The sequence below is a fragment of the Colletotrichum higginsianum genome, chromosome 6 (genome assembly GCF_001672515.1).
Source record: "Colletotrichum higginsianum IMI 349063 chromosome 6, whole genome shotgun sequence".
Taxonomy (NCBI): Eukaryota; Fungi; Ascomycota; class Sordariomycetes; order Glomerellales; family Glomerellaceae; genus Colletotrichum; species Colletotrichum higginsianum.
The window spans coordinates 1,525,909-1,541,264 of record NC_030959.1 but is presented as its reverse complement, the minus strand read 5'-3'; the positions used below and the strand labels follow the sequence as shown (position 1 = coordinate 1,541,264).

Here is a 15,356-nt window from a genome sequence, read left to right as displayed (position 1 = left end):
AGCTCTTTTCTCGCCATCGTGGCGAGCATCATGGCGAAGCTCCATGGTGCATGAGGCTGGGCGGAATGGAAGGGTTCTCCGGAGGCGCGCGCGCGCTCGCATTCGAAGTGTATGGTTTCCAGAGTGAAGGAGTAGGGATGATCAGAGTCGTGTTCCGACTAGGGAAATCATTGTAGAAGAAGTAGTATGGCATATGGGGGGATTGGGCAATTGTGTAGTACACTAGGTACGAAAGGAATTCAGTACCACTTACTTTGACGGAACCCCACCCCTACGTGATGTCTGTATGAAAAGAGATTGACAAGATGCAAATGTGAGGCAGTCGACCAGCGGGGGCTTGCTTTGAATCGCGAGAATGTCCTCTTGACAGATCCTGTTGATTTGGACAAACTATGAGATGCCAATGACTTGCAGGGCAGGTTTGTCGCGATGGCCAGACATGATGAATATGGAGGCCTCACATCCTTGGAATCCGAAAAGGCCCAGGGATAGCAGGAAAGCCAGAAGAGTATGTATGCATTGCTATTTCTACAGGTCGAGAATCGACTCGATCGGCACACCCCAGAACCAGCTGGCGACGCCCATGGCCCCCATGCTCATGGTGAAGGCCATCAGAAAGTTGACGTCGTTGTTGTCCAGCAAGTCCCAGCCCGTCTCGACGACCCGCGAGGGCTTGGCGTCACCCATCGTCGGCTTGCGGTGCTTGTCCTCCGGGTCGTATCTTTTCTTCGCGTCGCTGGTCTCGGCGGGCTCTACACCGTCGACCTCTTGCATCTGCTCGACGGCGCGCTTGCCCTCTCCGTGAAGCGCCGCGGCCTTGATGGCGGCGCGCTTCTGGTTCTTGTCGGCGTGATCAGACGCATCGGACGAGATGAGGACCTTGGTACCACCCTCGCCCTCGACAATCTTCCCGGTGCGCACATCACGGACGGAGCGCTGGAAGACGGCGCCGAGGACGCTGTCGAGCAGGCTTCCAAGGACGCCCCAGAGCGTCATCGCCAGCATGAAGGTCGACCGCTGCTGGTTCGTCCACGCGGAAATTCCGGCGCTGTCGTCGCCGCAGAGCGGGAGGAAGATCATCGAGGCCGTGACGACGATCATGGAGCCCAGCGCGCCGGCGGCGATGCCGAGCGGGGTGACGCCACCGTTGGTGCCGCGCGGGACCTTGCGCAGGGTCAGAGACGTGATCAGGCGGGGTTCCCCTTTGGCCAGGATTCCCAGTTCCGAGCTGAACGTGTCGGCGGCGACAGCAGCGTAGTTTGCGATGATGCCGACGACAAGTAGGTCGCCGCCCCAGGAGTAGCAGAGAGTACCGGAAGGGTTCGGGGTCGTCGAGTCGAGGATCGCGGCCTTTCGTTTGTTCAGTTGATAGGCGTGGAGGAGGGAGAGACATGAGGCCATCAACGAATTGGCGAAGACTATCGTTCAGGTGTTAGATTGACTTAGAGACAGCGGTTATAGGTGATGGTAGGGCTCTTACCTTGGACGTGGGTGCGCGCTCCTTCACCTCCCGGTGTGCCTCGGGCGGCCATCGTCATCTGAGCTTTGACATGGTGCTTGACCTGGGGGGAAACGGTCAGAATGTAACCAGCCACCAGCTCCTCGGCAAATAAATCCTTCATACCTTTGTTGCTCTGGTACCGGCAAGGAAGAAAGTGCACAGCAGCGCGAATGGCAGGTTCCACGGGTGGTAGGCGTGCGCGATGGCTGTGATGACGGCAGCGACGATGCCCGCAGGGGTGAGGGACTGGTGCGACCAGGCCCGGTAGACGAGGGCGAAGGTCGCCGGAACAGCGTAGATGGCTTTCATCGTGGCGGTTCGTCTTCGGGTATCGTGGTTGTCGAGATTCTCGTTTTTGGAGTAACCCCTCGAAGTTGTAGAGTGGTTCGGACAAACGCTCCAAAGCTGTCAGGTGGGATGGATGGGCGAAGGTGTTCTGAGAGGGTGTGTACTCCACGTGACGTCAGCGCCGGGAGCTCGGAGGGAGCTCCAGATCCTTGTCCGCGAAGCTACTCGTCCTCATTGATGCATGTCTTTTCCATTCTTCTTAGATGCATAGACAAGTAAGTCCCTCGGATATTCATTCAGTTGTTCGGGTCCATAGACAGTAGCAATTGCCATGCACTGAGGCTAATTCACATGCCCTTCAATAACCCCGTAATCATGTACATTTCGGACGTTTCCTCTTCGAACCTCGCCCAAATCCGCTGGTGCAGTGGTTTTGGTGCTTGATGAGGTGTTAATATCTCTGACCCCAAAGTTAAGAGTTGACCTCGCCATCCCGCCATAAAGCGCCGCAGGAACGCTGGTGTCAAAGGCACAGTTTCTCGCCCAGCTCCCTCTAGCTGTTTGTTCTCTTCACCACCTCTTATTTTGTAGGCGTCTTGAGAGATAGTTCAACTACAGCGCCAAATTCTCTTGCTTTTCATCTTCTCTTGGAAGCAGTAGGCCTTGAGACATCAAGAATAATGTCGCGGAGAACCCCGGTTATCGAGCGCGATGTCAACGAGCCAGCTCAATGACCATCTGACTCGCAGAGATAATCGCCTTTTTTCAGGCTCCCTTTGAGCTTCGCACGACCGTCTATAACAACTCATCGATTTAGATGTCGACGGCGGGGTTTCTTGCAACGAATTTGGAGATTCAATTGCGAGCAACCGTCTTTTCTGGGGAGTTTTCAACAAATATGTGACGACAGCGGTGCCGATATTTAAGAGCAGCGGGCAAGCGAACATAATGCGGCGAAGTCCAAAGGATCGAATCCGACGCGGAATCGACATGAGAAACGCTACCGCTGCCCCCACAACGAGTTTGTCCACCCGCTCGCTGCCTCTGCCACTCGCGTGCCGACGTCGCACCTCATTGCGACCAACCCTTGGCTTTCCAAGACTTCCTAGCTCTCGAGAGCTTCTTCGGCAAGACGGCAGGCAGAACTGGCGAGTGACCTGTTACACTGGCTGAAAAAAGTCTCGCTTGATGGCAAGTTCAGCAACAACGATGCCTTCAAACCTTCGTCCAGGAAGAAGATCCTCTCTCGCTGGGGATGCGGCCTGTAAGATGCTCGCGACATGACAGGGCATGCGATGCTTCCACCTGCGGGACGATAGTTCCTTATCATAGCAAAAGAAAAGCCATGCCTGGCAATATTCACGGCCACGTCGTCAGGGAGCTTGGTCAAAATGATGCTCACCTCGCAAGCTCATTCAAGGTACGCGAAACGTAGCGTGTATAAGCTGGGGGAACCGTGTTACGACTCATGGGATTACGGCTTCGAAGTGCCTGTCTGGAGGACGCGACAAATTAAAGAAAACGGGTTGGGTAAAGACCTCGGAATGGCGTGGAATTAGTCTGACAGATGAAAGAATACTTGGTTTCGCACTATGGATCGAATCAAGGCTAATCTCATATGGGACGCATAATATAGAATAGAAGAAAATAGACACACTGTTTAGTATCCAGGATGTCAGCTTTTCGTGGTCGGATGGGGATGCCAACAGAGAGTCCCTGCAGAAAAGAAACCTGATTCAAGGGTCCAAAGAGCTTCGCCTAACCAATCAGCGGGTCTTAACGCAGATACCGGGGGGGGCCGCCGTCCCCGGAATCGGCTCCTTTTTTTGCTTACCTAGCGAGAATCAGAGCTTCATGATTCATGAAGCACGGGACGCACCACATATCCTTACCCCAACTCACTTGTGATGGATTTCGTATAAGGCTCACAAAAAAGTACACGATAGAACTGGTCTTCGTCTTTTGTACCAGGACTCTCGGATTTTTCCGTCGGCCTGTCTCAGAGGTGGTTGCACTTGTTGTGAATTATCAACGGACTCGATGTCCGCTGCTAGTGATCTCACGGCGGTTCCCCCTCACTCAGACGTCACCATGGCCGCAGACGTGAGGGAAGAGCCCAAGGTTGTGGTCAAAAACTATAAGGGTTTCGTCGCTGGAGTCTTTTCCGGAATAGCAAAACTCACAGGTCTGTCATTTCCCGTCGTCCCAAGGCTCGTAGGGACTGCACTGACGCTTGCGAAGTCGGCCACCCTTTTGACACGATCAAGGTGCGCCTCCAGACGACAGACGCCTCGCGCTTCAGCGGGCCGCTCCAATGCGTCACGCAGACGCTGCGGAATGAGGGCGTCCCGGGCCTGTACAAGGGCGCGACCCCTCCGCTGGTGGGCTGGATGTTCATGGACTCGGTGATGCTAGGCTCCCTGACAGTTTACCGCCGGCTCGTCGCCGAGCGCCTGTTCCGCGTCGGTAGCGTCGAGAACCTGCCGTCGTACGGCCACGGCATCGCGGGCATGATGGCCGGCAGCACCGTCAGCTTCATCGCGGCGCCCGTCGAGCACGTCAAGGCCCGCCTGCAGATCCAATACGCCGCCAACAAGACCGAGCGGCTGTACAGCGGGCCCGTCGACTGCCTGCGCAAGATCTACGCGCACCACGGCGTGAAGGGCGTCTACCACGGCCTGAGCGCGACGCTGCTGTTCCGAGGCTTCTTCTTCTGCTGGTGGGGCTCCTACGACGTGTTCTCGAGGTATTTTAGGGAGAACACGAAGCTCAGCGCGCCGGCCGTGAACTTCTGGGCTGGCGGGCTGAGCGCACAGGTCTTCTGGCTGACGAGCTACCCGTCCGATGTGATCAAGCAGCGCATCATGACGGACCCCCTCGGCGGCGGGCTCAACGACGGCGTCCAGAGATTTCCTCGGTGGAGGGACGCCGCGACCGCGGTGTACAGGGAAGCGGGGTGGAAGGGTTACTGGCGCGGGTTTCTGCCGTGTTTCCTTAGGGCATTCCCAGCCAATGCCATGGCATTGGTCGCATTCGAGGGGGTTATGAGGGCCTTGCCCGAGTAGGGAGGAGATATTGCGTGTACGATGAATTGTAGAACATTTGGACATCGTAAACGGGGGCAACCGGATCAATTCATACATAGACTGTTCAAGGATACCCATAAATCACATCTCACAATTGCGCATCATGATCAGAAGGTGAGAAACGGAGTGGCAGATCAACAAGCACACGATGGTGCTAACTTTTGGTATTCCCCATGGTATTTCCCATTAACCTTGCCAAAATTCCAGTGCCATGCCGACCAAAGTAACCTGACCCATGCATAGAAACCGTTTACTCGTCATCATCCTCAGCCTCGTCGTTGACGACGTTGAAGAACTTGAGCTCGTAGACACCCTTGGAGGTGGAAACGACACGGAGCCAGTCACGGAGCTGCTGCTTCTTGAGGAACTTCTTGGTCCTGTGAGGGGGAGGTGATGTTAGCGGTCTGTTTCGATTGCAACGTTTGGGACAAACACTGCGTAGATGGCAACGTACAGGTACTTGAGGTAGCGGCCGGAGAGCTCGTTGTGGGCGATGATCTCAATCTTGCCCTCACCCTGCTGGGAGATCTGGACCTGGTCGCCGAGGTTGCCGACGCGACCCTCAACCTTGATCTTGTCCTGGAGGAACTTCTCGAAGGCAGCGACGTCGAAGATCTTGTCCGAGGCGGGCTGGGAAGCGTTGATGATGAACTTCTTGGTGACCTTCTGGTTCTTGCCCTTGCCGGTGCGCTTGATCGCCTATTGAATTTTGACTTAGCCTACTGTTTCACGCCGCCGCCGCGCGCAGCTCTTTCGAGCTCGCGGGCTGGGCCAACAGCAAAGCGGTTGTCTCATGTTGTACGTACTGCTTGAGGAGCCATTTTGGACGGTTGTGCGGAACGCAAAGAAGTTTGATCCTGCGTCTGGTTGTTGTGGGTGTGGTGAGGGAAGGGGGGAAGAATTGTCTGATTGAGATCGGTTGAGCCTGGTCTTCTTCTCACGAACTTTTCGGCCGCGGGCGAGTGGATTTTCTGTGTGGGTTGGAAAAAACGGAAAAATTAGGGCACGGAACATTCGTTTGTCCGTAGTCGCTGGCCCATGTGGCTCGAGCGTCCACTCAACACGGAAAAGGTGGGGGCACGTTCTCTGCGCAGACAAGCACATTGACCGGGATGTCCCTGATTACAGTGAAGAGACAACTTCCAGTCGCAACAGTCCTTTGGCGTATCTTTTCGACGATGATCCATAAGTGAGTGTGCATCATGTTGGCTGGCCCGTGTTTCTGCCCCAAATACCGGAGAGAGCCCATATATGAATGCATCACCAGAGCAGACCCGGCTGTCCTCATCGGCTGGACCCCAAGCTGCGTGAGACTTCGTCCTACTCCTTCGTGAGGGCCGAGCCAGTCGATTCTCATGGACTCTTCAGTCGAGATGAGTCCTTCTACTTTTATCATCCCGTGCCACGCTTCAAGATTCTGGGCCGGGGTATGCCCATTGTCCACATCGGGGCGTGCTTGGAGGTGGGTTGAACCCCGGATGATCTGCGGCTCCCAATCGACTGTCTCGTATCGGGACTCAGCCATGTAGGCAATCCGGTTTCTCGTCCTCTGAATGTTCTTTCTCCACGATACCTGCTGCTGAAGACATCAGATGCTGAACTCGAAGCTCACCGTCAAGGGCAGTGACACTGATGGAGGTCGTTACTGGAACTGGCTTTGTTTTGCTTCTCGGATGAGCCTCGAGGGGAGGGAGGGATTTGGCCGCGAGCGCTTGGGGTGTCTGTTCTCATTCGATCGCGGAATTCTTGCCCGGATATTCTCGTACGACAACAGCCTTCGGCCTGTAAACGTTCTGCCAACCAAGGTGATGGTATGAGATTTAGCAGGTCAAATCAGTCATTTGCGTCTCGCCCACATGCTCAGACTGAACCACTGGCAAACAGCAAAGGTTCCACAGGCTCAGGGCTGGAGTTGCCACTGCTGTCACTTTCCATATTTGCTGCGACTCCTCGTTTCTGACCCTATTAGGATCATAAACATTGTTTTACTCTGGGTCGCCACATGACCGCATCTGCGATTCTACCCAGCCTGAACCATCGACGTCATTCGCTATTGGCGCATTCACCATGGCTCGCAATGTCGATCTGCAATATTTGTCTAAGCTGGCGGATGCCTTATGATGCTGGATAGTGCAGCCTAAACATACAGCCAGTTCCTAAGTAGCCTTTGCCATGGTTCTCTCAGTCCAGAGCTGCGTTGAATGCCCTTTTATTCGCCGTGTTGAATGTCATGTTACCCCCTTGAGCCGGCCAATCCGTTTGGCACATTTTACTGTTGAAACTCCGTTGTATACATACCGCCCCCATGCCCAATTTCATTGCTCATGTAACCCAGACAGCCCCCATTGTTGAAACGAACTCGCCCAAGTCAAGGTTGTCACCACCGTCCCCCTCCCATGTGATTCTTCCCTTATGCCTTTCCCGACTCTTCGCCGAACTCTTCCACGATCCAGAGACAGAACTTTTCCCACTCGGTTGCCCACTGTTTGAGCCGGTCCGCCTTGACGCCTGACCCCAGGCTCGCCTCTTTGATGCCCGCGGTCCACTGCTCAGGGGTCTCGTCCTCGAACGCGGACCACCGCACGCTGTTCTCGGCCATGGATCCCAGGCCCAGCAGCCCGACGTTCTCCCAGCCCTGCAGCGCCTGCCAGTAGTCGTGCGACATGCCCGCCGTGTCCTGGCCCAGCATGGCCGGGTCGTCGTTGCAAAGAGCGCAGGGGACGCCGCGGGACAGCAGCGCGGGTAGCGGGTGCGACATGATGGAGCCGCAGAGGCGGAGGACCTCGTTGCTAATGGGGCACGACTCGACGAGGATGCGCTTGTCCTTAATCATGTCGATGAGGAGTGGGTGCTTGTACAGGGAGAAGCCGTGACCGATGCGGCGCGTGCCGAGGAGGATGGCGTCAAAGAGGTTCTGGTCCGTTTCGTCGCCGTCGCCAAGCGTCTCGCCGGCGTGGAAGAAGAAGGGGAGGTTGACGCCCTCCTGCGCGCACTGCTTGCGGAACCAGAAGAGCTCCGGGAGCAGGTCGCGCAGGGGCCGGCCCAGGTCCTCCTGGCCGACGAGGTCGTAGCCGGCGATGAGGTGCGGCCACGAGATCTTGGTGGTGATGCAGTTGTCCATACTCTCGATGATGTCGCGCGTAGGCAGTTGACGGATGGTGGTCCAGATGGTGCGGAAGCCCCAGAAGGCGGCGTTGGCGGGGTCGGACTTGAAGAGCGCGAGCTCCTCCTCCATTACCTGGAACATGTGGTTGTAGTCCTTCTCTGGCTCCTCTTGCCTGTCGCGGCAATAGTTGAGCGGCCAAGTAAACCTGGTTTCTGTCAGTGGCCATGATCTTTGAGTCGAAAGCGACGGGGCAGGTTTCGTTTTCTCACCTGAGTTCAATCCAGTAGATGCCGTCCGCCAGCAGCGACGCCATGAGCCTCTTCAGAAAGGCGCGGAAAATAGGCTCGTAGTGAATGATGGTGCTGGTGACTGTGAAGCATGAGACAAACTTGCGCCACACGGCGTCAATACCGTGGTGCTGCTCCATGCTATCCGTCAGCGTGATGGTACATCTCGCCTTCAGCCATTTCAGGAATCCCGTCCTCCCGCCGTCGGGATACTCGTCCGCCGTCTTGGCAAGCAGCCGAAATTCTCCGGGAACATAGCTGTTCTCCCACGGTGAACTCTGGCTGTTCTCCTCCTTTTTGAATCTGAAGTGAACTCCAGAGTTGGACTTGGCCGCCTCGTTCGAGAGGGGCTCGTCCGCCGCAAAATGCATGCCGGGGGTGTTCAGCAGAACATCGAACAGGAAATCAAAGTCAACCATGGCGTCCAAGTGAGCGTGGAGAAGAGAGCCCTTGGGCATCTTCTGCACAATGCGCCACAGACGGGTCGTTTCGAGGCGCTGCTTGGCGAGCGTGAACATCATCCCGGGGAAAGGTGCAAGACCCTCGCTCGTGGCGAGGTCCTCTTCGGCCTGCGCGTTCCATATCGTCCGCTTCTCCTCGTCGCGGATGCGGGCGACAATGTCAGCCGCACGGCGGGCAATGGGCGAAGCCGCGGCGCGGAAGGAAGCGTCGGCGCGTGACTTGTGCTCCTGGGCGATGAGCGCTTCGCGACCATTGATGTACTGTGCGATGAAAGGGTCCGAGACCGAGGGGATGTCCTGGCGGATTTCTTCCCAATCTTCGTTTGTGAGGGACATGATGGGCGGACGGTGCGGGGTTTGTGTTGGAAGATGAGATTGAGGCAGAGGAACCCGGCGAACGTCGTGGCTTTATGAGGTATCTCAGACGCACCGCAGTGTGGATATCGACGTCGGCGAGATAGGCAAGGATCCGTGGAGTTGCTGCTCGGTCGGCTCCGGTGCGTGTGGTCTAGATTTGGTGCGTCACCGGCGGTTTTCGATGGAATTAGGCGGTCTGCGATGGAGACGGAGACGCGGGGTCGAGGAGATAGTGGTCAATGCGCCATCGGAGGACCCATTCGGGGATCCACACCGGGGCGCTGCCGGATCTCGGACCGGTAGCAACGGAAGGTGATCGAAGGCACCAAGCCTCCGGGTATTCGGGTATTCGGGCGCCTACCTCGCCAATGGTGCCGTTTTTGGAATTAGCAAGAGATTTCGGCTGCTAGACACAATTCAGTGGTTGCAAAATAGAAAAACGTCGAAAAAAGCATTCCAAGCATTACAGCATGCCCACGTGGTCTCTTAACAGGATATCAATGGCCCACAGGGGTTCCGCGCAGTCGGGCGTAAAGCAATACTCCAATCGACTCCAGAAGAGGACGTAAACCCCTGGCTCCCCCACGCCCGAGCTAATTTCCTCCCTGCAGACCTGTTTTCAACATGCGATTTCAGGACAGTCTTTCACCAGTTGGCGTGTGCTGTGCCACTGAGATGCATCTTGGCTGGCACCACTTTCGGCATCTCATGCTTCGTAATTTCCCCTGCCCAGCGCATCTTCGACGCGACGTCGGGCAACCTTATATGATAATGGGCTACGTTCCTGAAAGCGCCAGTCTTCAGGAGGATGGCCCTTCAAGCCTTCAGTCACATACGGAGTCATGATTAGCTTTTCAAAATGTTTGCAGGCTGGTGCTTTCACGGCAATCGCGCTATGCCATGGTAAGTGTCGTGTGGCACGCAGCTTTTCATCGCAGTTCTAACCTCAGTGCCCAGGTGTTCTCGGGCAAGTCTGTGATTTTCCGGGTCAAGGGCTTTTGATCAAGCAGCCTGCCGATGCCAACGCTTTACGAAGCTGCCGTGAAGTGAACGGCAACCTGGTCATTTTCCCAGTGCACACTGCCGATATCGATCTCAGTGGCCCAGAGGTCATTCACGGCAGTATCTTTGGGGACGAGGACATGTCATCCTCGGACAGCAGTGTCAATATTGCCTCCACCACCTTGACAAGGGTCGACGGCCACGTGACCATGATTGGCTCAATGTACCGATCGACCATTCAAAACCTCAGCTTTCCAAATCTTCATACCGTTGGTGGTTCGTTCGCTCTTGAGCGCACATACGGCCTTACCTACCTCGACGTCACAAATCTTCACACAGTTGGATCGATCCATATAATAGCACCGGGGCTTTCTACTTTGAAGCATACAGCGCTGAGACGCGTTGGTCCTAGCTACGATGCTCAGAAGATTGCTCGGACATTTGGACCTCAGAACGGCATCCTGATCGGCACCACAAGCCTAGAGTCGGTCGACAGCATCTTTAACAATAACATCAAAGTCGAATCCGCCTCCTTGTTCGCGTCTGGAAGGATAAAGCGAGTTGTTGTGGGGTTCAACGAGTCGGCCAAGCTTTTAATACATGGAGCCGAGGACGCCGACGCCGGGCAACTCGAAGTTGTTCTCGGCGGCGAATCTACGACTTCGATACACATTGGTGAGATGGAGATGCAGTATGGTATATCGGGCTTTCGACGCAGCCCCAATTTGCAAAACTTGACTGTCGACAAGTATTATTCAGCCTTGACCAACATGTCACATTTGCACCTACCCTTTGACCAACTCGGCTGGCTTTACCTAGAAGCGGAGAAATACATGACATGGGTCTCTAATCCACCGCAAGCAGCCCAATGGTCCAACTTTAGCCTCACCATTAGCCGGACCGAAGTCAACTTCACGTCAGAGTACATGCCTGACGAGAAGGGCGGGTGGGTCAGATCATGGTACTGGCCACAGAAAGATATCTTCTCGGTCGATATCAGTAGTGGCAACTTGACGACCGCGTTTTTGTACGTTTCTCCCCACAACGCCATGCGATACCTATTATTCCCTGACACCTCTCCCAGCGAATCGTTCTTTGAGTACCAAAACGCCACTGTCAACACGACGAGCCAACCCAAGGTCCTGCATGAATTCAGGCTCACTCCAGACAACGTAGCTACGCTTGACTGTGAACCTTTCAGAAATCTGGTTGAACAAGGAATCATCGGCAGCTTTGAGTGCTACTCGCGGCTAAAGGATAGCTCTGCCTACTCGTGGCGAGAAACCTCAGTGCTCAGTAGTACTTGGTCAGCTGTCGCCATCGCCGCAATTGTGTACTTTACAGCTTTGTAGACAATACTTTGTATCGAGTATCTTCTGAGCAAAGGGAGATCGTTCTAATGCGAGTACACATACTCACACCTTGAGCCGGAAGTACTCGCATAAAACAGCTCGCTTCTGAACTATTCGCTATCGCCGACTCGTTCAATCTTCCTAACCGGCCACTTCTTGGAACACCACAGGATCACCAGAGTCAACACGATCTCCAGGCCAAAGAACATGGTGGCCATCTCGTAGCCAATGGGAAATTTGGGCGCATCACCCGAGTTATATACCAGCAAGGGCACCCATGCCTGGAACGTGAACGCGGCCGTCTCCACGACGCCGATGATGACGGCTCTGTGCTCGGCCGAGTGCGAACAGACCTCGTTGATCCAGGTGATGATCAGTGCCCCGGCCCCGGTCTCCAGGAAAGTGAGGATCCACGCCGCCATCATGGCGGGTATGTTGTCCTCCGGATAGACGCTGAGGATCACGGTTCCGGTCATGGCGACGGTGCATGCGACAATCACAAGCGGCCACCGCAAGCCGATGGCGTCGCTTGCCCACGCGTACGTTAGCGTGAAGAAGACCTGCGTGCCGTAGCCTGCGGTTGGGATCAAGTTGACTTCTTCGGGGGTGAAGAGTCCTGTCGACTTGAGCCAGACGTTGAAGTATGCATAGATGCGGATGCCGAGGACGTGGGCGATGAAGATGGCGCTGAAGAGCCAGACGGGCCAGCCCTTGGCGATGTCCTTGATAGTGCGCCAGGTGAGCTTGCGGATGGGCTCTCGACCGCATGATTCCATGCGGCCGATGGCCATTCTCCGGTCGTTCGGCTTGAGCCAGCGGGCGCGAGACGATGTCGGCTGGTCCGGGATGGCCCAGTAGCCGTATATACAGACCGGTATGCCGATGATTCCTGCGTGAGACTTAGTCGCCGTTTGGTCCGAGAGGAGATCGAAGTGAATAGAAGACAAACCATCGAAGATGAAAAGCCACTGCCACGCCCGGATTCCATGACGGTGATCCATGCCGGCGAGTAATCCAGCTTGCAGGTAACTGTACTCTGTCAGACACCCCTACTTGGCTTCGGCACAAAGGGGTACGTGATGACCCACCCAGAAAACATTTGCGCGATTGAAGACGATGCCTGGAAGATACAAGCCCGCTTTCCTAACTCCTGCGGGGTGTACCAGTTGCCCAACAATGTCATGATGCCGGGATATGCAGAGGCTTCGAGAAGGCCGACGAGGAAGCGCAGTGCACACATGGTCTGGACGTTCTTCGCCCCAGCCATGCCCATTACGATAAAGCTCCAAATGAGCTCAAGCGTTGGCAGCCATATGGAAGGTCGAATCCGGGTAAGGATCAGTTGGGATGGCAGCTGGCCGATGATGTAGCCGATGTTGAAGAAGGTCGTGAGGTAGTTGAGGTCGTTGCCCGTCAGATGCAGGTCTTCCTTCATTCCCGACACATATGCATTGCTAAATGCCCTGGGTTAAATGCGATCTCCCAAGAGTCTCGGATGCGATGGAAAGTGTACCTGACATTGGTCTGATCGAGATCTAGGGTAGATGTTAGTGGCTATGGGACAGCCTCACGCCGACACCGAGAGCATCTTGAACTCACACTTGACGAAATAGGCGACACAGCAGTAGCTCAAGATCCACCAATCTATTTTGGCGATGAACTTGCGCTCCTCTGGGTCTTTGTCCAAACTATCCCAAACTACGGCGGCGATTCTTTTACGAAGAGAGCGCTTTGGTTGTGGTTCGTCACGCTGTACCGCGACGGAAGCGGTGTCTTTGCCGTCGTTTTCCGACGAACGGTCCATGTCGATATCACTCTCGTCCGGGTGTTACTCAAGAAGACGACGATGATGAAACAATATGCTGTAAACTTTGACTCTAATTGCAACCCTAAATACCCAAAACCCGGTTGCAAGATTGATGGCTTTATGTAAAACCCCCAGAAGGCCGGCTTTGCTCGGGCTGACTTCCCCGGCGATGGCGTCAACCACCACCGTCGGATACACTCCGACAACAGGCCAGACGTTGTCGGCCTAGAGCCCGGTGATCTTGAGCGCACTTTCCCCGACTCCCGATCACACCTAGTATGGTCGCAATCACTTGAACTAGCCCTGTGAATCTGACCGGGGTTCAAGGTGGACGAGTTGATTAGTAAACGTGGGATAAATCTCCGACAAGTCAAGCTTTCCGGGTTTTTGTTCCAATAGAGAAGGAGGTTTTTGATAGGATTTAGGGGGCAAGAAAGAGACGGTTGCAATGGGTCGAAGCCAAGTCCCTCGTGATGGAAGAATCGACAAGTGAGATTTCACGATAAAAGCAGGCAAGCACCCAGGCTGGACCGATCTCGAAACTCACCAACCAAATCGGCGTTCTCTGGAACCGGGTTCCCTGCGTATGCTGATTTCTCAAATGGCTCAATCATTCCATGGAATGGCGTTATCGAAGGATCTGTCAAGACCAGTGCAAGCAGTGGGCCGTATACCACCATACCATGTGGTCCGCCTACCGGACGTTCTCCGACGTCCAGTTTGCTGACCGTATCTCCGGGTTCGGCCCCGTTCTCGTGCCAGTGGGATGTCATTGGTGCATCGGACTCATGAGCTTTCCATAAGAAGTGGTCTGCTTTTAAGTCAACGCCTTATTCTCTGGTATCTCTTGTTGTCGTATCCCTCGGTCAAGCCTTGTGATTGAACTTACAGATTTGGAGCACCAAGCCAGCGAATCCGGTTACTTGCACAGACGCCATGGTGACGGAAACAGAAGCACGAGCAATCTACGCTTCGGCAATCCATTTTGACGGACTCAACATCGCCAACTGGTCCCGCGATATCTTCGAATCTTGGCACAAGGGCGGCATCACCGGCGTCTCCTGCACATGTGGTCTATGGGAGGGCCTCCGTGGCAGCCTCGCCAATGTCGTCGAGTGGAAGCGGTGGTTCGAAGAGCACTCGGACCTGATACTCCAAGCCCACAGCGCGGCCGACATCCGTGCCGCTAAGGAGGCCGGCAAGACCGCGGTGCTCCTGTCGTGGCAGAACACGTCGGGCATCGAGGACCAGCTCGACTACCTCCGCGTCTTCCGCGACCTTGGCGTGCGCAAGATGCAACTCACATACAACACGCAAAACTACTCGGGCGCCGGGTACTCGGAGGCGCGGGACAGCGGGCTGACGGGGTTCGGGCGCGAGGTGGTGGACGAGATGGCCCGTCTCGGTATCGTGTGCGACCTCTCCCACGTCGGGCCGCAGACGTCGGAAGACGTGATCACGTACGCACCGGACGGAAAGCCTCCGTGTTTCTCGCATGTGCTTCCCGGTGGCTTGGTCGACCACCCCCGCAATAAGTCGGATCACTTGATCAAGCTCATCGGCAGCAAAGGGGGCTTCGTCGGTCTATCCCAGTTTGGACCGCACATGCCAAAGGGCAACGACAGCACGATAGAGGACTATGTGGATGTCCTGGACTACGTTATCGGGCTGATTGGCGAAGATTTGGTCGGCGTTGGATCAGATGCCAGCGAGGGACACGCAAGGCCAAGCGACTTTCTGGAATGGTGTAACAGGGATAAGGGATATGCCCGGCGTCTGACACCATGGGGGAGCCAAAAGGTCGTTAAGCCACTTGGGCCGCTGGCTGAGCGGGCAGAGCTGGCTGTCGCCGTGGCGAAGAAGGGCTGGAGCGAGGAAAAGATGAAGAAAGTCTTGGGCGAGAACTGGTTGAAATACCTGGAGAAGATTTTTGGGTCATAGAAACAGGAGATTATAACAGACGCGATACTTCATCAAGTAATACAAGTTACCCCTCAACAGATTCCGGATCCGCAGCTCGTCCTTGACACATACTTACGAGGGTTCGTTGGCTGTGCTTGGTGTGGTACCCCAGATGGATGTAGTCCAGTATGAGCACACCAACCTCAC

General features: G+C 55.3%; 7 protein-coding genes across 7 annotated transcripts; 3 read left to right on the top strand and 4 right to left on the bottom strand.

Moving 5' to 3' along the window:
• Positions 1–528: 528 nt before the first annotated feature.
• Positions 529–1,810, bottom strand: CH63R_08892 (Integral membrane protein DUF92; the record flags this gene model as incomplete). The annotated part of the gene is made up of 3 exons (XM_018303866.1): positions 529–1,418; positions 1,481–1,562; positions 1,625–1,810. The coding sequence occupies 3 exons, from the start codon at positions 1,808–1,810 to the stop codon at positions 529–531; spliced, it is 1,158 nt and encodes a 385-aa protein (XP_018155889.1).
• A 2,019-nt stretch (positions 1,811–3,829) lies between these two features.
• CH63R_08891 (Mitochondrial carrier) lies at positions 3,830–4,854 on the top strand (the record flags this gene model as incomplete). The annotated part of the gene is made up of 2 exons (XM_018303865.1): positions 3,830–3,974; positions 4,031–4,854. 2 exons carry the CDS (start codon positions 3,830–3,832, stop codon positions 4,852–4,854), a joined length of 969 nt encoding a protein of 322 aa, XP_018155888.1.
• Positions 4,855–5,125: 271 nt separating this feature from the next.
• On the bottom strand, positions 5,126–5,696 carry CH63R_08890 (Ribosomal L22e family protein; the record flags this gene model as incomplete). Its single annotated transcript, XM_018303864.1, has 3 exons — positions 5,126–5,252; positions 5,309–5,574; positions 5,682–5,696. The coding sequence occupies 3 exons, from the start codon at positions 5,694–5,696 to the stop codon at positions 5,126–5,128; spliced, it is 408 nt and encodes a 135-aa protein (XP_018155887.1).
• A 1,589-nt stretch (positions 5,697–7,285) lies between these two features.
• On the bottom strand, positions 7,286–9,065 carry CH63R_08889 (Adenosine/AMP deaminase; the record flags this gene model as incomplete). The annotated part of the gene is made up of 2 exons (XM_018303863.1): positions 7,286–8,186; positions 8,251–9,065. 2 exons carry the CDS (start codon positions 9,063–9,065, stop codon positions 7,286–7,288), a joined length of 1,716 nt encoding a protein of 571 aa, XP_018155886.1.
• Positions 9,066–9,710: 645 nt separating this feature from the next.
• Positions 9,711–11,440, top strand: CH63R_08888 (uncharacterized protein; the record flags this gene model as incomplete). The annotated part of the gene is made up of 3 exons (XM_018303862.1): positions 9,711–9,866; positions 9,956–9,989; positions 10,044–11,440. 3 exons carry the CDS (start codon positions 9,711–9,713, stop codon positions 11,438–11,440), a joined length of 1,587 nt encoding a protein of 528 aa, XP_018155885.1.
• Positions 11,441–11,550: 110 nt separating this feature from the next.
• Positions 11,551–13,244, bottom strand: CH63R_08887 (Pantothenate transporter liz1; the record flags this gene model as incomplete). Its single annotated transcript, XM_018303861.1, has 4 exons — positions 11,551–12,469; positions 12,529–12,894; positions 12,954–12,975; positions 13,040–13,244. The coding sequence occupies 4 exons, from the start codon at positions 13,242–13,244 to the stop codon at positions 11,551–11,553; spliced, it is 1,512 nt and encodes a 503-aa protein (XP_018155884.1).
• A 939-nt stretch (positions 13,245–14,183) lies between these two features.
• On the top strand, positions 14,184–15,188 carry CH63R_08886 (Dipeptidase; the record flags this gene model as incomplete). The annotated part of the gene is made up of 1 exon (XM_018303860.1): positions 14,184–15,188. The coding sequence occupies one exon, from the start codon at positions 14,184–14,186 to the stop codon at positions 15,186–15,188; it is 1,005 nt and encodes a 334-aa protein (XP_018155883.1).
• Between the last annotated feature and the right edge of the window lie 168 nt (positions 15,189–15,356).